The 24,637-nt window shown below is 33.0% G+C and overlaps 1 protein-coding gene across 1 annotated transcript; it reads right to left on the bottom strand.

Annotated features, from left to right (window-relative positions):
* Window positions 1-5,091: 5,091 nt before the first annotated feature.
* Window positions 5,092-19,752, bottom strand: LOC132553596 (sodium- and chloride-dependent glycine transporter 1-like). The gene is made up of 13 exons (XM_060217852.1): window positions 19,554-19,752; window positions 16,597-16,731; window positions 15,775-16,090; window positions 14,906-15,038; window positions 14,122-14,256; window positions 13,625-13,728; window positions 9,885-10,009; window positions 7,796-7,908; window positions 7,349-7,480; window positions 6,760-6,859; window positions 6,014-6,114; window positions 5,569-5,736; window positions 5,092-5,226 (listed from the first exon to the last, which is right to left on the bottom strand). The coding sequence occupies exons 1-13, from the start codon at window positions 19,750-19,752 to the stop codon at window positions 5,092-5,094; spliced, it is 1,896 nt and encodes a 631-aa protein (XP_060073835.1).
* Window positions 19,753-24,637: the final 4,885 nt, after the last annotated feature.

Below are 24,637 nucleotides of genomic sequence, written 5' to 3'. Positions count from 1 at the left end.
GCAATTTTAAAAAACCGCTCTCTAATTACCTAATTGATAGACAACGACGTGTAGTGATTAATGGATTTAAATTTATCCTAATAAAACTCATGTGTGCCTTGTACAATCCATGCTTATATCGTACATTGCAATCCAGGTGTTGATATGACCTAATAGACAATTTGCCACTTTGATCATGTCGATGATATCTAGCAGTTTATTTACTACCACTTCTGAACATCGTTTTTGGGTGTGGTGTGATGATTAGGCAGTTGTGGAATGTTTTGGCTAGGCGATTTGGTGCCGTAGATCACGAGTTCGAGACCCGTATAGCGCACGTGACTTCGTCAGTTGTTTTACAATGCCAAAATATTAATTAACTCACACAATGTAAGATATACAGTAATGTTGTTTATTTGAAGGTTTCAGATTTGATAAATTTGAATTACTTGTTGTTATGGTACCCGTGTATGATATATATGGAACAAAACTAATGCTGAAGTATTGTGTTTGCAATCATTATATGAATATATATATATATATAAGGTTAATATTAACAGTGCTCGATACATACACATATAATCTTAAGCGTTTCCACCTGAAAATGTTTTCTCTCAGATGTCTTCGACTGCAAGATTAACTCGCAACACAGGGTTCCAAAAGATGCAGATTGACAAAAATTGTGGGGAAGTTTCACGGTCATCATAATGATCTCTATGAGAAATATTCTATTTCTTTGTACAATATGAAAGCTGGATGTTTTATGTCTTGTGTTTTATTTATGTATAATGAATATTCATATAACCTTCCTGTTTATCTTTTATTTTTTGGTTCAGTCTGTGATAAGATATAGATATAAACTCTTCACACAATGATATACCTAATAAAATATAGAGGATCCCGGTGTACAAGTTGTTTATGTGATGCATTGTTACATTGTATACATGTGTCTGTATGTATAGCCATATAAGGTAGTCACTTAACATGGTTCCTAAATTGGAACATGAATAGAGTGATGGTGCTTCGACAGTTTAGTGCTGCCCTGTTATAACTGATATCTGGAGTGGCAGTGATGATGAGGGGCTAATTAAATTGTGTGATTTAACTTATCCTACTAGAAGATAATTCAAAGAATATAATTTGTATAAAAAATAAATACACTTTGCTTTGATACTTTTTATAATCATAGGTAGGTACATGCATAATGAACTTTTATTTATTCACCCAGTATTCTGATAAGACATAAACTTTTACAAGTGTGTGAATCAAGGCTAATATTTACTCATATCATAACTTTTATTTGCTTGAAATGTATGCAATCCAAGGGAGACAACTTGTAAAGGCATTGCTGATGTCCAATCCGTTTATTTTTATTTTTTTTATTGATAAACATATTCTGAAATGAAATTTAAATCTTATTCAATCATTGTAAGATGCTTTTTATTTCCAAATGAGAACAAGACAAATGGTAGCATGATCGCCGTTAACGAGCATCAGATGCGTCTAATGTAATATCGCAGTTTATGACTTTATTTAGATTAGCTTAGAGAAAATACGTCAAATTTCTTGTCTGACCTACTTTTCTGAGGTTATTTCTTAACTTCTATTCCTAGCTGTAATCGTTTCTTATTCTTTATTCATCTTAACTCTTCACATTTGGCTTTCAGTATGGTCTGCTTCTCTAGGTTCTTTCTTAAATTCTACTCCTATCTGTAACCTTTCCTTAATCTTCATTAATCCTAACTGTTCACATCTGGCTTTCGGTATGTAGGACACGGAAATGGAAAATCATAACATGATATGTTCTACTTCGCATGAAAACCATACAAAAGCGTACTTTAAAATTTCTGAGTGTTAAAAAAACAACAAAAAAAACGTAATAGCGCAAACAAAACAAATTATCTCCAAATGTGATTATTATAACGACCATTCAACATCGGTATGGTTTTAATTCAACTGCACTTCTCAGTTATTGATATCTTGCATGGTAATCGTGATATTGAGAACACGTCCGTGGACTCGAATTGGAAGGGCATGTAAACAAGGTTAGGAGTTTAGGAATATACTGCTATTTAAAAGCTGTAAATTCACGAAAGAACGTTTGAAATCATAACACATGTCATTGAGATTTGTGGAAAGTTTTCGTGTTTGTTTCGGTGCAGGAAAACACTGAGGTAATAATTGATATAGGAGAGAATCTCGTGACCTTGGTTCAAATTCTGGCGTGCTCAGGCAATACATTTCTTGTTATTTTAAAGACCAGATATCATAAATATTCCTGTACCTTAAAGTAAAATTGAAAAAAAACTTAAAAGTGATCGCGACCTGTTTTTACAAGTTCTTCGACAACGGCAGCCTCATGTGAAAACAAACACACGTCAGTTTAAAGGCGGACACAGTTTGTTTCTATAGATTCTATTGTTGCTATTGTCAAAGAGAAACTCGATAATTTTAACGCATTTTTCTTCGAAAGAAAACTTCCAGGATAAGAAAATAAAGGTGATTTAGTGTACAAAGTAGAAAATTCAAATGTTCAAAATGGGTGAAAGCTCTTCAGGGCTCTTTAAAATCAACATATTATAGATTCTACTCGTGTTTACAGCATGATAATAAAACTATAACCCTGATATAATAGTTCTTAAGAATGTTAGTAAGAAGCTTTGATATTTTTTTGTTGAATATTTTGACGAACCACCAATAAATCGATGCTTACACGAATTCTTGTAAAAGTCAGGAATGCGATATAAACGAGGGCGGTTCGTATACTTGTCATTAAGAAGTAGTCTAAACGATCGTAAGATGTAAAATTATACAAAGATACACAAGTGAATAACACCTTGTGAGATAATAAGCAACATTATACAGCTGTTTCGTCCTTCCAGGACTCATCTGTAAGTTTTCGTAAGTTCATATTTGTTATTTCGAGAAGAATGTCAAGTATATTTGTCTATTCTGATTTGATCCTGTTTCAGAGATCGATGGGTCTATGCAAAATCTGCAATGGTACTGGCTTTCAATGATGCCAGTTCTGTATATCTTAACAGTTCTTTGTTCATTGTTACAAAACCCTAATCGTTTTAGTAATACCTCTGTACCATTTTAGTTTTGGCCACATTAATGAAATTTCTTGGCAGCTGTTTTATCTGATACTACGATAATAATTGAGGTGGTTAGGAATAGGGTCAAGAAAGCGTGTGTTGTTCTATTGCTCTGGTGACTTGTCACCACAGCGACAAGATCACAAGGACACCGTGAATACAATTCACTATTTGAAACCGTTCATCATTCATTCCGACGGTGTCATCAGAATTATAACACCTGATATAAATTATCTACGACAGTAAGGTAGTATAGAGCTGCTTTACTATGGAATGAAAAGGCACTAATGACATTGTTATTTTTTAATTCTTTATTATCATAACTTTGTTATGACATGGTTATTGAATTAATATATATAACAAATACATTCTAAATATTAATTAGATCATTTTTGTAATGCTGAAAAAATTAATAACCGTTGCTGTTGACACAAGGAAAGTAAATTGAATATCATGAAATAATATATAATAAATTCTAGTATAACATTTTTGAAGTGATTCTCCCAACCTCGACCCCCAACCCTCCACAAAATGTAAATATGTAAATAATTATCATAATAAAGTCCCGGGGGAAACGTGGAGTGACATTTATAGAACTATAATGTCACCGAGTACAGCTGTACAAAACCCCATAAAAATTAATCGATGTGAAGAGAAAATGCATTATTCTATAAATATCTATAAATGTGACGTAAGACCCCGTGATCGTGTCTGTTTTCTGATTTCAAGTAATTAATTATATTAACATCATAGCGACACTGGAAGAAATGTAAGTTATATCAAAACGCCGCTAAATTTGTATCCTTATGTGTGAACTCGTTTAGCCATTTCTGGTGTGCCAAACGAAACCCGATCAGAAATTGGATCCGTCAAGGAATCATGGGCGACATGTCAAATCTATTTCTGGTGTGCCAAACGAAACCCGATCAGAAATTGGATCCGTCAAGGAATCATGGGCGACATGTGAAATCTATATCCATACAAATCTGAAAACTTATGAAACAATAACAAAATTTCATAGTATTTCAAATAACATAATAAAACCGATACCTACACAAATCCGCATCTCCACTACCCAAAGGATACGACTTGTCTTATTCCTCTTCATCAAGTGAGTGGGTGATGAAAACAAAAACCACAATAACCTTTTAAAGCCCACGCTCATAGAAAATTGGTCTCAAACCGTCATGTTATACTGAATCGTTCGTAATACATTTTTTCATTTTTCATTGTGGAAAATTATCAGTAATGTATTATTCATTATCTTCGCTTGATGTAACTTTCTTAAGTACACGAACGACGTCACACATTCCATAGATAAAATTTTAAAAGGTTTGACCATTGTCACAATTATCTGTATTTAATGTAATAACAGATATTTCTATCTTAAAATTAACTGAGCAGAATTATGATTAAATAATTATGAGGTGACAATGGTGTATTTAGGTAAATGACGCTAACAAAGAAAAAAATAGCAATTGTATTGGCTAAACTAATTACAGTGAGCACACATAAAAACAAAACAAAAAAAAATTAATGATTCATGATTTATCAACAATATAACATTTCAATATCAAATAATATATTCATTTGTAGAAAATAAGTACCACATTTGCCTTTTGCTGCTAGTTTGGCAATGTGTGTCATTCCCCCCGGCATAGAGTATCATTTTCCCCTTTGTATTCAGTTCGGCAGTGAGTGCCATTTTTACCACCTGTAAACAGAACGGACAGGAGTATCAGAGCAACAATGTGTCTCAGATAAGTACTGAATTAAAAAACTTACGTAACATCAACAGATTACTAAGAATCTTTGTAGCCTTATACTTTTATCGTTTAAAGCAATGACACAACAACGTTGTCTTTACCACTGGCGCGGGTCTGATACTAATATTTCACACATCGTTATCATTTATGATTACGTTGTGGATAGTGTCACTGTCTTCCAGTCCAGGATGTCCTTTCTCTGGTTAATCCCATACTATACGACATCCCGTGATCCGTTGTTGGTATTTTCACACGTTTCTGTCACCGATCAAGTTTATAAGCATATTCTTCTGCACGTTCCCCTCATACTGATACTCCTTAAGGAATTGTCCGCCTTCAATCGGACCCCAATTTTCATCGGGTTCGCAAGCGTGCTTCACCCTCTGTAATTGTATCATATCTCTCATATTATTAATGAAAGATGATATGTTCAACATCTATATACACACTGACTACATGCTTTTGTGGCAGTGTAAGACAAAAAAGATGATTACAATCAATGATCATGCTATGGACCACTTTGAAGTAGAAAATAATTCTTCATTATTTATTATTAATTTATTGTATTTATAATTTTAACGGATGCAGTCTGAGAGAAAATATCATTATTTCGAACCAAATTCGTAACATTATAATTTGTAGATAGTGCGTTACATTAATCTAACGGTCCGATAGGTACGAACTAATAAAAACATACATATTCTATGGTAAAACACGACTATTACCTGTATAATCGATCCTTTTTCCTTAAACAGTTGTACCACAGCCAAGATAGGAATGGGCAGTAAAGGAATGATGGCGAACAGATTTCCTACCACTGCAGCATAGTCTGGGTAGGTATACTGAGCCGTGTTAGGGGGCCCATACTGTGTGATATTACCAAGAAATACGACCTGCAACGTAGGCATAACGCAATAAGTAGAAAAGTTCATCAGCTAATATAATTTTAGGTGAGAGATAAAACACTGTATGATTCCATCAGAAGTAGCTAATTAATGATATCGTTCGAAGTGATTTTTTTGCACCCGACTAGTTTAACGGAAAGATAATTTTTGGTTAATAAATTAGTCCAAACGTCGTTATATCTAATTCCATTATTTGAACACAAAGAAGTCTGGTCTGGATAAGTAAAAATCTTTTGCATATTTTTAAATGAAGATTACTGCTTACCAACAGGATTAAGGGAGTAAAGATACACCAACAGATTCTCATTACCAGGGGAGCAGATCGACCGGTCATCATACTTATATTTCGACTGAATCTCTCGGCACCTGGGCAAACACACATTAAAATACTGTGAATTGTAAATTTACAATTATTTTAAAATGTATGAATTACTCTAATCGAATAATATATTTGGAGACTTTGTTGAATCCGGTTACTTAAATAACAAAAAAACTATTTCTCCAAATTTACGAAATTTTACATTCATCCACTGACATTTGTTATATTGTAATGAGTAATGAGTAATGACATGAACCACTGAAAGTGTGTGTCTATGTCACAAACAGTTAAATGCAATGACCTCTTTGTTGAAAGTAAAATGACAAGAGCGAGATGAAAAGGTATAGCAAAATCTTAACAAGGGCTGTGAGTAGCTACCCATACACTAGCCTCCGCTATATCGATAAATTCCTCACGCGTATTTCCTGCAGCTATAGTATCCAGAACTGCATACCACATTTACGTGTTATTGTATATTACTGTATAGCTTGGTATACTATTTTATGTTTTATATTACATCATCACTATAGCGCACATTCTGATAACTAAATAAGTACTATGTTGCCATATGTTGGTTTGACAACCGATATGTTCTCCAGTGTTGATCAATGTACATTTGACATGGTGGTAAGAAATTATTATTAAAATGATGTAATTGGGCGATAATTTCATATTTTAAGAAGGTTACTTACCATATATCCAACTTATGACTATGCATTCAAGGAAAGAACCTAACACAATACACAGAGTCGATGCATACCAGTCGATGAGCTGGAACACATAGATTCCTCCCTGTGATAAAAAAGTGTTATTGGGTTATCTATAGTAGATGTCAATGTTCGTTTACCAGTCATCCTCATTTAAATTGTCATTGTTTTCATAGCTATAAAGCACACAAATAAACTACAACGACAAAGTCGTCAAATGAAAAAAAATATATATGTATAGGTAACATTAGTATAAATGATTTTAGTCTTGAACTGATGACCAGACAGATGACCAGATAAACAACAACAGGAAGTACATCATTGTATAGGAAATGTTATCACTGTATTGTAGATTATGCTTCCTTCAACCATCTCTATATAGAGTATAGAGAGAGGATATCTCCACTTCCTTAATGATACTGATAACTGTGAGAGATTTTTTACATTTTATATATTTTTCTCTTCTGCTGTACAAGGGGCTTACGAAAGACCTGCCGCTAACTTGCTGAGTATAGTTCATCTTTTTTATATACTGAATATTCTGCTGTTTTCTAAATTTATCGAGAGTTTATACCTGTGTTGTAAACGGTAGACCCAAAATGAACAGGATAACGCTTAAAGCTGCGGTCAGTTGAACTTTTCGTTCCTTTAGTTGCGATGGGAAAGAATCAACCAGTCCACTTGAAACAGTCTCGAACATGCCAAACTGAAATGCATAAAGTAAAACATTAATTAATGAATTCTTTCATTGATAAACTAGTGCTGTTTATATCAACTGAGGCAGCTATCAATTTGTTTTCCTGTCTATCATAGTAGCACTGCAGTAGTCAACAACTGTGGACAGTTGTTCATAAAACAGACAAAAAATTAGTTTGACTTTGGGATACATTCAGCCCGTAAAACATTTTTCAGAACAGACAATATCTAAACGACAAAGGGTTTGGTATAACCATAGCTTTAATGAAATTGAAACTTTCCTACAACACTTATCCTTAAAATTAATCTATACGCTTTATCTTACCTGGCTGTCGATTCCGACTGTGATCAACATTAAAAAGAACAAAACACCCCACAGATGAGGCAGGGGTAGCTTCATGATGGCTTCCGGGTAGGCTACAAACACCAGGCCTGGACCTATTTAACGAAACATACAGATTCACAAGTATTACAAGAGGAGACGCACCAGAACGACCCTTTTCGATGTTCATCAGCAGGAAATGGATGTACCACAAGGCAGCATTCTCTCGGTGATACTTTTTTAGACTTAAAATTAACAGTATTGTCAAAACATTATCCCCTTCAACGGAGGGCTCTCTTTATGTCGATGACTTCATTATATGCTATCGATCTAAGCATATGAATACCATCGAATCACAACTACAACAATGTTTGAATCGACAACAAATTTGGGCAGATGAAAATGGATTTAATTTTCACACTCAAAACAGTTTGTATGCATTTTTTTTAAATGCGGAGACAACCCGGTGATCCAAATCTCTCTCTTTGTGGTCTACCCATTCCAGTTGTTGAGCAAACCGAATTCCTAGGTGTAATATTCGACAGGAAATTGTCGTTCCTTCCACACATAAGATATATAGCCATCGAAATAAATTCACTTTGCAGTACATAATTCAGCTAAAATCTAATCCATCACATCCTGCTTTTTCACTTGTGTTTCATCCAAAATAGAAAACTTGAATCGAACCAAAGACCATTCCACCATTCGGTATTCGGATTTTCCGCTCTTTTACAAGACACAAATATTGATATTGACCAAATTAGATCATTTCGAATGACAGAAATTCCAACATGGCTCTTTAATTCACCCAAAAATTAATTTTTCATTTAATGAAATGGTAAAATCAGAGATTGACAGTTGTAACTTTCGTTCATTCTTCTCGAAATTAAGTAAAAATATATATATATATAAAAAACTTTCTACATCTATATATTGATGGTTCAAAAATAGCATTAAGGTTACCGCGGCCATGTTTACACAAGATGAAGCCTATGGATGCCGGCTACCGAACAACGTCTCAATATTCTCGGCGGAGGCGCGAGCTATCTACCTCGCCCTTGAACATATTCAAACTAAAAATTAATGTGAGCTGTTATCTATTCAGACTCTGTTTCTGTACTACAAGGCCTAAGTAATATAAATAACGGAACAATTTTTGTTCGTAATACATTAATACTATATCATGAACTTGCTTTTTTCTGGGTTCCTGGGCACGTGGGAATACCAGACAATGAAAAAGCAGATCGTGCCACAAATTCAGCTTTATCGCTACCACCTGTTGCTTTTAATCTTCATTTTACTGATTTTAAACCATTTATCAAACATTTTTTTCAGCTGAGTGGCAGGAGAAATGGAATCAATATACCGATGACAAATTGCACTCCGTAAAACCTATCATCGGTGAATGCTCTTCATGCTATAGAGAAAACCACCGAGACGAAGTTAGCCTTGCCCGTCTTCGGATGGGTCATACATACCTTACGCATTCATATATGTTGAAAGGCGAAAATAAACCTCTGTGCATAGGATATGATAAGCCATTCACCGTAACACATTTTTGTGAGACTACATTGACCTTCTGTCCACTCGGGAATTTTTATCGTAACGTTACAAGTCCAAAGACCGTTTTTGAAACTGTTGAGATTTATAGAATTCTAGATTATCGGAAAGATATTGGTCTATATTATAGACTATGTCTTATCATTTTAATCTTTTGTAATTATATAAACATTTAAGATTTTAAGCATTTGTCTTTTACCTTTAAGCTTGTTTGATGTTATTTCCCTTTTGGATCGCTGTGTCTTTTACCGGTTGATGACCCTAACAAGCTTTGATGTGTTGACGGACCGTTAAGATTGTAATATTATTATTAATAATAATAATATAATAATAATAATAATTAAGTACTTTGTCATGATTTGAGTAGTACGATAACATACTAAATTCGGACTTTATCATGATTTGTGTAGTAACTTCACATAAAAGCTTGAAAGTATTATTATGACTTGTGTAGCACGTACGTGTACTAACTTGAGGACTTTATTATGATTTGTGTTGTACGTTCACATACTAATTTGAGGGTTTTACATACCAGCTTCTGACACCTCCTCCATGGTAAGACCTGCGTCGTGTGCCATGAATCCCAGGATTGAGAAAACCACAAAACCGGCATAGAAACTACTCAGTCCGTCAGCAAGTGTTCCATACATAGCATCCCTATGGATAAACATATCACAACATGAACATCTATCGGTAGCTAGTGAAAGAACAATTTTATTTTCTATATAAAGAAGTTTGGCTTTAACTTCAATTAGCCATATCAACAGATTTAAAACATTAACCATTATCTTTCCTCTTGATTAAAAAAGTTTGTGTGTCAGATTAAAATATATGTAAACATAAATTAATTGTTCACTAAAAGAGTCATTTAATAAACCGAAAGAAGTTAAACAATAAATCAAATCATTTCATCATGTCTTTTTTTAGAATGTGTACAAAAGAGAACACAATGACTGACAGTAAAGGTCTGAAATAAAGTGAAACAAAAACGTAAGCACAGGATTTACAAAACATTTGGATAAATAAAATGATTGGTTTGACGTGTGGGATAATGTTCCTTATCGCTGAACACGTTTTAAGAAGTATGGGAGTTAAATGTTATGAAAGAGTGGCAAAAGTATCCTCAGCGGATATATCCGTGATTGATAATTACGGTGTTTTGTTAACGTGATTGATAATTATTGTCTATCATATTATTCATGTATTCAGTTCGATTACTTGTGTTTTCATTTCTGTCAGCTTCGTTTCATGTTATTCCAGTGATAATGAAGGATAACCTAGTTAATCCGACAGTCCGCACAACTCACTTTCCGGATTTAACCCGTTCGTAACTAGTTTCCTAGGACGAATTGAGCGTGTTGCAATAATCCGGAAAATTAATTATTTTGGATATTTTTTGGTGACAACCAAAGTATCCGGACTAACGAGATTGAACCGTCATTGGCTATTTGAAAATGATTTTTAACGTTCCAGAACCTCATAGTAGACGTGATGTAGATAACTAAAAAATATTTACAAATTAAAACATAGAAAGAAATTAATAATATCAATTTGAACATTTTGTTACAGATATAATGAACTTTCCATATCTTTTGCATGTTCTCTATAAAAATTACGTTTATGAGATTAGAGAATATTAAACAATTTCAATTCAGACCGACATGCATTAGACCTTGAATTATTCTTGTTTCAACCATTTTGTTAAATATTTTGCCTTGAATATAAATTTTGTTTTTATTTTCAACCAACATTTCACTCCAAGTAAATCATAACGTTTTCATGCACTTTACCTTTACATGACAATAATTTTACCGAGTAAGCTGCATGAAAACCGAAAGATTTTCAGGGCGCTAATGCATGTTGTGTGACAACAATTTATCACTGACAATAAAATGAAACTAGTCTGATTTCATGGATAATTTGAGGAATTATTCATCATGTTTTGAAAGAAGAAATAGAAGATTTACGGTAAACAAAATAAAAATGATTTACATGAAGCTGTATACAAAATATTTGTGGACAATAATTATTTAACATCCATGCTTTGGAGGAAAACAAAATCGTAGTTGAATACACAAAGTTTGCATTGTGGTGTACGATGAGAACGTTGAGTTTTATTTATATGAATACCATATCTAACGACGCCCACTAGGGATCTGTTCACTGCACGACATCCTTCAGAACAAACCCCTGCATCAAAATTGAATTAGCATATCATTCTGCAATCAATACAAACAAACATCTGTCGACAGAATTTCTTATGTAGTTAATCAAATGAGCAGACAAAACCACAACACAAAATATATAAATATGATATCATTTGTTTTAGACCAAACCGAGGTAACTTTACAAAGTCCAAAATAACATTGTTATTATTTGATATGTGATTAGATTTACCGGAAGAGAGAAGAGAATGCTGGATGATATTCACAGGTTCTTATTCGCCAAAATAAGCACACGAGATTCAAGATTCTCTCTGAAAGTTAATTGAGCAATGGATTTTATTACAGCAATAAAATCGCTATGGTGGTATTTAAATTGCCCAGTCTTGTTTTTTTCTTTCTTTTTTTTTCTTTTCTGAAATTTTTGCCCGTCATTACTGCAATCGATAAGAATTTAAGTAATTATGCCCAAATCAAATGTTATAGATATATCATATATATAAATATTATATATATTATAAAAAAAATGCAATGTCAAAATCAAAAATCATTATTGAAGCAAAAGCTTTAGCAACAACAACATTAATGTAAATACATTTCAGTCGTATGCTACTTTTTCAATATCGTTTTCAACATTTATTTTCAATATTTAAACTCAAATCAAGACTTCTTTCAGTTGTGGAAACGAGATATCGGTGCTTACGACTAATCTAAAAGTAAATCAATAAAATGTATGATAATTAGGCGATCTGTTTGAAATATTGTTTTTAATAATAGAAATCTGCAGAAACAGAGAAATGATATAAGCGATCAGAGGAAGGTAACAATAATAAGAAAACACTTAAAAACCTTCTCCAACATTTGTTGACATAAGCAAAACGGGTGATTGGGTAATGGGATATCAAATGTGATGCAATATTTTGAAAATGATTTTGTTATAGACATGACTTGTACGTATACTTAAAGGGGAAACAATAACTCAGTCCGCCACGCATTCTCTATAAAAAAAGTAGAGGACAATATCAATTATCGTTATTCCTCAATCTCACTATATTTTCCTCCTGACAACGTTAAGGATGTTATATACCCTTAATCCAGTAGTATACCAAACCTACGCCATGGGTTTTACTTGACTACTGCTGCTGATGGCAAATATGAAATTAGACTGCTTATATTTTTCCAATCGCTTCGGTGAAAGATAAATAATAACGTTGCTCACCGAGATATTATTTCCCTTGCAAAGGTTTTAATTTCATCTGTAAACCAGTGAACACGAACAAACTGTCGGTATAATTCTTTCACAGGCTGAAATCAGACTTCAAATATTCTATGACTTTATCAAATTCTGAATAATGCACACATGTTTAGTAATAAAAGTTTGGAGTTAATTTCTCATTACATTCGAATTACAAGAAGAAAGAACAAAACCTGTGTATCTAAAGGCTGATATGAAATGTGACAGCTGTCTTTGCCGACTGGTTTACTGTGCATCTAATGGTATTTAACAGTTGGCATGAAATATGTATTAATTCAACAACGGATGCATGTCGATATTTTGTTCATAAAGTGGTTGTCATATTCATTTTGTTTCAAAATTAATCAGCAGCCTCGCTGTGAAGATAATTCCTTTCAATAAATAACTTCATTTTCATACTTGTATTGGTGTCATAGATTATCCCAAAAGACCAAATCTATCAGTATCAGTTTACATCTATGTACTACATCATATATACTTCAGAAATAGGGTAGTATTTCAGTAGTTCGACAGATTAAAATGTCTTGTGACAATTTAGGTCAGATATGAAAGATTTATCGTACTAAAGTAAGACATTCCAGTACTTAGACTTCCAACAATTATTTAAATTTTGAATCTCACCTGCTATTTATTACTCTGGTATGGTAACAAAGTCAAACTTAAATTTGATATATTAATTTTCCAGTTAAATAACATATTTATACAGCCCCAATAATCTCATGAATTTATAGAAGGCTAAGCGGAAATGAATTAAAAAGCATAAATGTTTTGGTTGACAACAATCACTTCGTGAAGAAAATATACATTGCCAGGCATTTGGACGGAAGACATCAATCCCAAATTAAACTGACTTACTTTAGACAATTGTTTTTGAATTTACTATAGCTTGACATCGTAATAAGAGAACCCCATGCTGGTCCAAGAGAGAAAAATACTTGGACAGCTGCCTCCAACCACACCTGAAATATCAAACGCAAATGATCAAATTTTGATAGATGTTTAGTAAATAACGAGAAACCAAAGAACACCAATAACATAATACATGAACGTTACAAAAAATATATTAAGCGGAAATTAAACATTAATCATTTTATGGTATATATATACATTCGAATATTATGCCTAGAGTTCAAGAACAAAAGCGTAAGTGCAAATCCTTGATATAATACAGAACATGATTAAGAAAGTGCAATATCAATATTGGGAAATCATCTGTGTTTAACGTTAGCAGGCCCTTCTAGCGCCGGATATGACAAATGTAAGATTTTGAAATGGAAAAGTAGTACGTTCAGTTCTAAAGCAAACAACGGACAAGCACACCGAACGAGAAACAAAAGATGAGAGTATCTCACCTGAAAATGTAAGAGTCTAGAGAAGTCAGGTCGTAGGTAGAACAAAATCCCTTCTGTAGCTCCATCTAGTGTTAAACCCCTTATTAGGAATATTGTCAACAGGAGGTAGGGCAATATAACAGTGACATAAACAACCTGAAAACATACGATTATTGGATATTAATATTCTAAGTTATGTTAATTCTTCAATATTAGCGATATATGTTTACAAAATGACAATGTCTTATCTCACTATTTGAAACGATGGTATTATATCATTAAGTATGAATCCGTCCAATAACAGCTAGATTCTAACCAACACGTAATTTCAAAAATATTCAATACATAGTCAATCTATTCGCCTTTATAAACAATTAATACCGTTTACAAAACTGAATGTATGTTATCGTCCAATGAATAGCCAGTGTCGTTTTAAGTAAAAGTTATTTTCGAATTCCATATTTTCGCCATAAGCAATCAATGTAGTCAAACTTAATTTTCTCAGACCTGATTATCGCCATCTTAGAGTATTGCTCTACATGTCAACTTTGCAGAGTTCTTAATCTCTGTGTATAAGAGTTGCATTTCCCCGTTATAAAATAGACCATGGGGTCTGCTTTATTGATATACCGATACTAGCATGTTGCAGTTTAATTGTTCATCGTTTGAGAAAAGATATATGTAGCGATACTGGAGGTACAGTATATCTGAAGAAGGATAATTACACGTATGACATATTCGCGTTTATCCCAGGTGAGTTTGTATAAAACATAATTGGTTTTTGTAAAATGTGATGTGGATTTACCTTTCCAACTGAATAGATGCCCTTGATAAGACACAAAAATGTGAAGAGCCATGCTCCAAAAAGACAAAGAACCAGGTGCCACTGGACCTCGCCAAGATCCTCTATTCCACTAGACTTTTTCAAGACGTTGTATCTGGGGAAAGAGAAATAGCAAATGATACTCTCTTGCCAATACTTCATTTAATAATAATAATTCATTAAAGGGTTAACAAGTCGTATATTAAAAGACGCCTTGTGTATTTTACCGTTGTAATATCAATAAATGACATTGAAGCAGATATGCAATATATAGATGGTCGGGTGGTGTAGTGGTAATGCACTCTATGTTCACGTTTCCTGCTTTCCGCCACAGTTAATCACCTATTTGTTTCCATCTGGACCAATAGGAATGATAAATTAGGAAACATAATAACTTTATCCTGTTATGAAATGTGCGGTGTCCGTCAGTAACAATACATAAAAGAAATTCATACATATTTCAATGACAGCACGATAATTTTATGTCATTATTGTAAACGTTAGACGACGCCGTGACACAGTGTGGCTGTAATGTAAATCGGATCTTACTTATTATTGAAAATGTCATGTGAATTATAGTTTGCCCCTCAAACGTTCGTGACATGTTTATCTAAGTACATTTCTATCCTTGAGATAAATAGGCATGTAATCCGCCCTAAGGCTTTCCTCAGGTCAGATATTAACATGGTGGGAGTGGTAAAAAATTAAGAACGTGTCGTTTATTATCCTTTATCATACAATTATGAAAACAGAATCCTTCTTTTACAATATTACATTGTGGTAGTATTCACCTTCACCAAACTATCGCCACTGAGTTATATCAGTTTTGAAATTTTATCATGAATACCTACTGCCAGAATTCAAATGCTGCCGTATTATAGGTCAGTGTAGTTCTGTTATCACTATTTGTATCTGTCAGGTTGTAAGCATTCCCATCTGTAGACCCATTAATCATTTCGGACACGTTGACCAGCGATGTTGTATTAGTCATGAGGAGGCGGTCAGCTCTACTCACAATACACGTGTCTGTGTTCCATTCATTATCACAAGTAGCCCATGGGATATGGGGAAAAAAGGCATGGATCAAGTAATATATCACCCACGTGATGACCAGGTTGTAGTACCAGGAGACAATTCCAGATATGATTATCATCAAAAAACCTATACCTGAAAAATATAGGAAAAATACATATCGCGATTGTGCAATTGAAATAAAATGGAAAAGAGAAAGCAATGCAGATACCACAAAACAAAACAAAAACTAATAAAGAAGCTAAAAAATTATAAAACATCTAAATAAATAAGATAAAATTCCATTGTTAACTGCATTCTTATTTGAAATCTGTTATGTAATATATAAATAATGACATAACAGAATGACCTATTAAGTGTTACTATGTAAATCTGAAATGCTATTGGGCTAAACGATCGATTTCTATAGAGAGGCCATTGTTCTCGGGTATGAAAATTCGCATTACATTATACAAAGAAAAACAAAAGTAAACGAATGTCTTGCCAAATACTTTTAACATTCGTCAAGTACAAAAGATCATTAACATTGTTTTTATTTTTTTCTAAAAATCTAGAAGTGAATAAAACACGAATTACTGGTAAATAAATTTTCTAATTTTCTATTAAAAATTAACTGAGTTCTAGATTGTTAACATGTTTACCTTTAAAGAGTGGAGCGATTGAACTCCACGCGACTAATGCACTTTTGCCTGAATACTGCCCAAGGCATATTTCCATGAAGTATAGAGGAACTCCACAAAGAAACAGGAAGAAGAAAAACGGGATCAGGAAAGCACCTGCAATCACACATTACAACGTAAAAATAAATATATACATAGTTTTATGTAGGGCAATATGGCGTAAATCAAAGTGCAGTGCTACAAATATTAAATATGGCATTATTATGAATCAATTTACATATCACAATGTTTCCACTTATTTGAAAACAAATGATATTTTTGTCATTTATATCAAACAATAACATTTACTCAGGTGAATATTCTGATTTTATCAAACGATCAAATGATTGTTAATAAGTAGTGTTGTTGTCAACACAGGGTATACAACTACATTATCATATTTAAAGGGTTTTGCCGTTTGATAAGCTTTGATATGCCATTTTATTTCACTAATGTATCACCTGACACAGGCGTTGTAACAGCACGTAGATGTTTACCTATGCCATACATGAACAATCTGAAATTCGACCAGTATTGTAGAACATATGTTTGAATTACATGGCAAACAACATATTATTGTCTATCAGGTTTAGTATCATGTATGATTTGGTTTAGTCTTATTGGTCTGGTCTGGGAAACCTATATAGGATTGATTAATAGTGTATAGCTTTGCCAAGAACCTCCTATAATTTGTATGTGTCTTGCTAGCTTAGCTATACTGCTATAGAAAGAGAGAAGAAAGTTTTGTTTCACCTCACCGCCATGTCGCAGCGTTAACTTTGATACTATCTTAGGTATCTTCTGTCTAGAATGGTAACTTATGTTAGACACATTTAATCATTCACCAATTAGAGCCTGTGACAATAATTTCTCATGTGTTTTAAATGTATTCCGTAAAGTCAGAAATAACATACTTAAAATCATATATATATCATACATATTTTATTCAAAATAGCTTCCAAACTGATAGACCTGGTAACAAAAGTTACGAAGTTGTTTTACAATGTTGAATGGAAGCTTTTGGAGTAAGAATACCTATATAGTAGACTTAACTTGCTGTTGTTGCTGTAATTCCCATCAGGAGCAAAAGCCATATTATGAACCATGATCTCGTCTAGTCTAACCGGACCTGACTGTCTTGTCAAGTCTTATTTGCCTTATTCAAACCGGAACAGACCAGACCAAAATTTGTGAAACATACCAGATCATCATTTATAGTATGCCGCGAGGAAGGCGGGAGTGCCGCAGCAATTCCCCTTCTGTGTCTGTAGGTCACAGTCTGATACTATACCCCATTTCCGACATCTACTTGGGGGGTAAAGTCAAACTTCTATAACCCTGGACAGTCACCTGCTATATCATAGCATTAAGATACATGTGAGTGACTTGCCGCTCAGGAGCACACTGATTATGTGTACACGTTTCCGCTATATACAACTGTCAGTCCTTTGTCTTTTATTTGTCTAAATATCGCATGATCTGGAGGAGTGTCTCGTTTGAATATGACCTTGGACATCACAAATATTTGCGTGGGAAGCAAGGTATAGGAATATTTTCACATGCTACATCTACAAACACTGAAAGGATTTATACAATTATGCAACATGACTGTATACAATTCTATGCATTAATAAAAAAAAAAACAGAAAAAAATATGACATGAAAACAGAATCTTATTTCATTCTCAAATTGAAACTCTATCAAATGGACGACAATGGATAATACTGCGCTGTTGTACATGACCTGTTTGAGCACTGATCAAATAAATAGACGACAAACCTGATTCACTCCATTTAATAAATGACATTCTACATTGGTAATACGATATCTCCGTCACCAAAGGTCACGGTGTCGTTCGATCAACTCGTTGTCATAGAGAGGTCTTTCCAACTTGACAGACCTTTGTCTAGCCAGCTGAATTTACTTTTGACTATATCACAATAAAATGTTGCGTAAAAAACAATTAAATTGTGAAAAATAGTCAGACTCCTGTGAAATTTCTCGGCAGACAATTCTTTCTTGTTCTCACTATATCAAATAATCTGCTAGTAATGTCTGTCATGTTAACGGTAGTATGAAAAAAAAACAAGATAATTTAACCTGTGTCAAAAATTCTGTTTTACATCTATATTTTGATTAAGCAACTTACGTTGGAATAAAGACAAAAACTTTATTTCACAATTGTTGTATTATATAGGTCTCTGTGATGAACTGTATCGCTTGAAAAGCGACTGTGATTCGAATGCTTACATAATCGTATGGTGGCCCCAGATAGGCACAAACATTGTTTGTTTTTGTTTACTCTTTATCATTTTTTTGTTTCTTTTTTCTCAATATGTGTAAGTGAACTATGATACAAAATATTCAATCACTGATTCAATATACAAGAAAAGACACATTTCCGCTCATTTTCAAATGTGCTTTTCACCATCCCATCTAGAGAAAATAGTGACGAGATTCATAAATTTCAAATCAGATGGAATAGAATTTCATGATTTTTATTAAAAGATCTCGCATTACATCTACGTCTAACTATCAAACAATGCTTTTTGTGAAGGTGTGACGTCATGTCTTTATGTAAATCTGTCATCACAACCTGTCATACCATATGGTATATTCAAAGCATGACATCATTTGGTAAGGGTCCATTTTGAAAGATAAGAAAGTTTTAGGGAAGAAACGTATTCCTGTTGATATATGGTGAAAAATTTCAAGATGTATATCAGACTTTAAAACTCGTTACATTCCGGAAGCTAAAAAAATGTCTTGTTCAACGCCTGAAGCAGCCTATCAATCACTCTTTTGGTTTAATCTTCAATGTATAAATATTTCATATATATCAAATTATTTCAGTGAATATAGAAATAATTAGATCTCATTAAAAATCATAATTGTTACAGTAATTCATGTAAGAATTTATATTATATGATGACACATACCTCCACCATTTCGTATACACAGATATGGAAACCTCCACAAATTGCCGAGGCCAACAGAATAGCCGACGAGGGACAAAATGTACTCTATTTTTCTTGACCACACTTCGCGCTCTCGACCATCATCCTTACTGCTGGAATCTTCGCTAATGTCATCATCCTTTTCAAACATTTGCATTTTTGTCTTTGTTTTATCATCCATTTCGCGTTACTTGGTACCTGCAATGGAAGTTAAACGTAGCAAATAAGTCAACGTATTGATATCATGAAAACTTGGTCACGGAAAAGTAATCTGCAGTTAAATACACGTCAGGAAAAAACCACAACACCACTACTATATCGATAACAAAATGTTTTATCAAGAATGTGTTGGTAGTGTTAACGACACTCCTTATGAAATAGAATAGTATCTGGTATCATTCAAGATGTGTACAAAAGTTTACACTGGCCCGGTAAGGTAACATACCAAACTTTTTGCCTTGTGTAGCCTGGGCAACTTCGTTTAACATCTAAATGTTTGTGTCTTCACTCACAAAAACTCTCTAATTAGGAAACATTCCCGCATATTGCCAAAAAGTATCCAGCAAAACAAATACAATACGATGTGGTAACAAATCCCATAAAACAAATGGAGAGTATTACAACGAAGCACAAGGAATCCCGCAATACACATAATACCTATTGCAACGTACTCTCAGCTATATAGACATATGACAAACAATCCCACAAACATTATAGTCACTATATAGTACAAAGTATTCTGCACATCAGTTATGTTTTCTATATTTTAAAACAAAGACTTCCACGAACCAAATAATATACTACCATGAAATTATTTTCCTCAGAAGCGCCTTGATTATGCTTTAACCGCTGTCCTTTGACTGAAATAATGTCACTCAATCCTTATATAAATTTGTTTATTTGGGTCTAGCGACTAGATAGTGTCAATGTCCGTACAACTGACAGGGTCAAATGATGTCAATTTAACATAAATAGGCCATCTAGAATTAGTATTCATTTATCTAAAAAAACTAATAAATCTTATCATCGCCATAAATAACACAAAACAAGTAATAAATTAATTATAACGTTTAATAATAAATTATTAAGTGCATGATAATATTGTTAATAAAAGGAGTGTAAACAATGTCAAACATGATAATCAATCACAAAAGTACGTCACTGGCCTATCTTATCGGTGGTGGTAACCGTTACCTAAATACTTGACCAAGCTTATAGATAACACTATCTTCATCAAAACATATGTGTTTTAATTTACGAAAAATTTAGCTATGTTTTTTCCAATTTTGCTATAAATTTATCAAACCCCAATTTCAGTTGGTTTAGTTGAAAACATATTGAGTGATTGTCTTACTATGCTTTTTCAGAATTATTGCCATATTTTGTCTAAGTGGTAACATAAAATGTCCATTTTCTGGGTATTGTTTGAAATCTGTAATGCATTTTCAATACAGGTTTACTTATACAGAAGTAATTAATGTTAACTGTTTATAAATATTTGTATGTTAATCATACAAAGTAATGTAATGTTGGAGGTGCTTTAATTAGCTGGAGATTCGTAGCATTATTTGTGTTCCTTTGACAAAAAATGACAAGCGTTTTTCGTTGATTTCGGGGGAAGACATGAATTCAATAAAAGTGACGGTTGATAAAGGCGATAAGGCAATTAACAGATCGAAATTGTATTAATCTATTTTACTGTAAACAATGGAATACTGGTGTCGACTATAGTCGACAAAGTATGCTGGTTTTATGTTATTATATATCTATGCGATTTGTAAGTCTCTCATGAAAATGAGTGTTATACTACCCAGTTTTTATCTCTGGATAACTTAAAAAATAGAATATATATTAGGTACATGTAGATAAATGTGAGAACATAATTCCAGTGTAAACGTTTCAGCAATATCCATAATATACTCATTTGTTAATCTACATATACATATATGCATGGAAGTTTGATTTTGTGAAAGCGGAAGATGGTGCATATAATATAATTGTGTGATTGCCAAAAAGGACAAAATTGATAAACTTGCAAATGTTTTAAAATTATCATTATCACACAATTTCTAGCTGTTTGAAATTCTGCGTAATAAGGGAATAAGACTGTTAGAAATCGTATAGAGCCGATTTGCATTTGAATTTGCATACGGATATATTGTTTCTCTGCAGAAGTCTGTCTTGCTTTTATCACATTATCAACCAATGAAATCCAGGTTGCTGTGTGGAATTTTTTTGAGATCAATTGAAATCTGCAGATAATAGTAGTGCAAAATAAGTTGTTGGTACGGCTTTAATATGGTGTGTTAGAAGTCTCCATCACCCATACGTTTGCTTCTTTGGTTCAGTAACTCGGCTTGGACCCATATCTTGGGTATTCGGTAGAAAGATCTGTTTAGAGCATTTGCGTTAAACACACCTTGTTTTTGAGTTACAGATAACTTCTCTTTTGAAAAGCCAATCTTTAGAGATCGAACTACCAATTTACTGACCTTATTCCAGAAAACTTGAACATTTCTGAAGTGAAACAGTCAGATCTTAGATTTTTGTTGTTCTTCATATTTTTAAAGAAATTACTTGCTTCTTTGATCTCACCTTCTAGAGACTGACTCTGTAGGTTTGGGAATATCATTAAAGTTCAAATAAGTTTCAAGATCAATGTCATTTAAATTTTGATTCTCTTTATATACGTTTTCCTAGCATTGTTGAACATTCTCCAAAATATCTTTTTTTCTGTCATAGTTCCATTATCGTTTTTAATTTAAGGGATTGTTTTAGAAGTAAAATTTCTTTTCTCTAGGCTAAAAAAGTAGCTTGTAGGTTTTTCGTCTTCTTCCTCTCACTTGGCTTTAGATCTTATTATACTTGCCTTTAACTTTTACAACAGAATAGCTTGTACGTCTTTCTTTTCACCTCTAGTTCTGTAATATCAATAGTGTCACTACTTTCTAAATCATGTATGAACTACTCAATTCATTTTCTCTCAAATTTCTGTGTTTTGTTTTCTTGTAGGAAGAGTAAGATATGGTTTTACCTGTAATGGTCATTAAAAGAGATTCCAGGATCGATTGATCATTAATCGTATACTGCTAAGACGTCTCATCAATGTCATCAATATGACTATTATTCTATACAGGTAAATATATTCTTTTTCTCTTTTTTATCGGTAATAATGTCGTTAATTAATCTAACATATTTTGTATCGTTAAGAAGTGAATTATTGAAATTCCAAAGACCCTCCCTCTTTTGAATTCACTAAATTTTAACACTAGCTTTGTGAAAGAATGATCCTACATATAGCTACAAAATATGTAACAAAAGAAAAACTATCAGCAACCAAAACAGTTAAATTTTGATTACTTAAAAGGATGCGATTTTCTTCATGTGCATTTTGCTATGTTGAGATGATATTCTCTGAAAATATCTGGTAAATCATATTCCTCAATTATGTTTAAAAACCATATCTCGGGCTTGGGGATTATTTTTATTTTTGATGTCCTATCATAGTCAAGCTGGGGATTAAGAACACGATTGAAATCACCACAAATGATGAAACTATTGTTACTTAGCCCTCTAATTATTTCTGAGATTATCTTTATTTGGACCATATACAGTTGATAAAGTCAAACCTACAGTCAATATCAATCTCTAGTGTTAAAACATTACAAATTTGACCTTTTTAAAAAGTTTCTTTAATCTAAATTCAAAAGTATTGTTGAACAACATTGCGACCCCTCTGGCATTTTATTTATGTGAATTTAAAAAAATCATAACCCCATTCTGTTCTTATTTGATTTTGTAATTCTGCTGTGAACTTTGTGTCCTGAATGCAATAAATGCTATGATCTATATCCCACTCCCAAACAAAAAGAAAATACATCCTTTCTGTTATTGGTACGACTTAGATTCCAGTACAAACCAAGTAAATGTACACTGCGTAGTTTGTTGATCAAACCTACTGGAATACCATAATAGTGTAAGTATGGTTACAGGGGGTATATCAGGTAAAGGATATGTAAAAACCATACATTGTCCTAATGATTGAAGTAACCCAAATCAATGTGTATTTATAGAGAAAGAGTGTCAATAAGAATGTTGGTATATCACAATTCTGGAGTCTTGATAAACTAAAACTTGTTTAAATTTAGTTAAATCCAATTAACTGGATATAACTTTGAAAGATAATTTCAGTAAAACATGTATTTTCACTAAATACATAAGTGACCAGCAGAACTGCATGTATGAAGTAAAATAGAATTTGCAACAGGGTTCAAGACGATACAGAGTGCACCTGTCATTTCTCACAAAAGGATACCACGGATTCCGATAACTATAAATTTTGTTTCTATATTTCTTTGGTACTGTCAGTAAGGAATATAGTTTACAGTCAAAACAATATCAGAAGTATTAAAAGAAATAGCATGTTTTTACTATATTTACTGTATTTACGCATTTTATTATTGCTTACAAAACACTATGAAATAAAAAACAAAGAGAACGTTTATTTTAAAGTGATACAGAAAGGTGCTCTTGTCTATTATTACACATCTCTAGATATTCTGTGATACAGAAGGGTAACCACATCTGTTATCAAACATCTCTAGATATTCTGTGATACAGAAGGGTAACCACATCTGTTATCAAACATCTCTAGATATTCTGTGATACAGAAGGGTAACCACATCTGTTATAAAACATCTCTAGATATTCTGTGATACAGAAGGGTAACCACATCTGTTATAAAACATCTCTAGATATTCTGTGATACAGAAGGGTAACCACATCTGTTATAAAACATCTCTAGATATTCTGTGATACAGAAGGGTAACCACATCTGTTATCAAACATCTCTAGATATTCTGTGATACAGAAGGGTAACCACATCTGTTATCAAACATCTCTAGATATTCTGTGATACAGAAGGGTAACCACATCTGTTATCAAACATCTCTAGATATTCTGTGATACAGAAGGGTAACCACATCTGTTATCAAACATCTCTAGATATTCTGTGATACAGAAGGGTAACCACATCTGTTATCAAACATCTCTAGATATTCTGTGAT

Source organism: Ylistrum balloti, unplaced genomic scaffold, assembly GCF_031769215.1.
Source record: "Ylistrum balloti isolate Yb309-2 unplaced genomic scaffold, AGI_CSIRO_Ybal_v1 Utg370338, whole genome shotgun sequence".
Lineage (NCBI taxonomy): Eukaryota > Metazoa > Mollusca > Bivalvia > Pectinida > Pectinidae > Ylistrum > Ylistrum balloti.
This window is presented reverse-complemented; position numbering and strand designations above follow the sequence as displayed.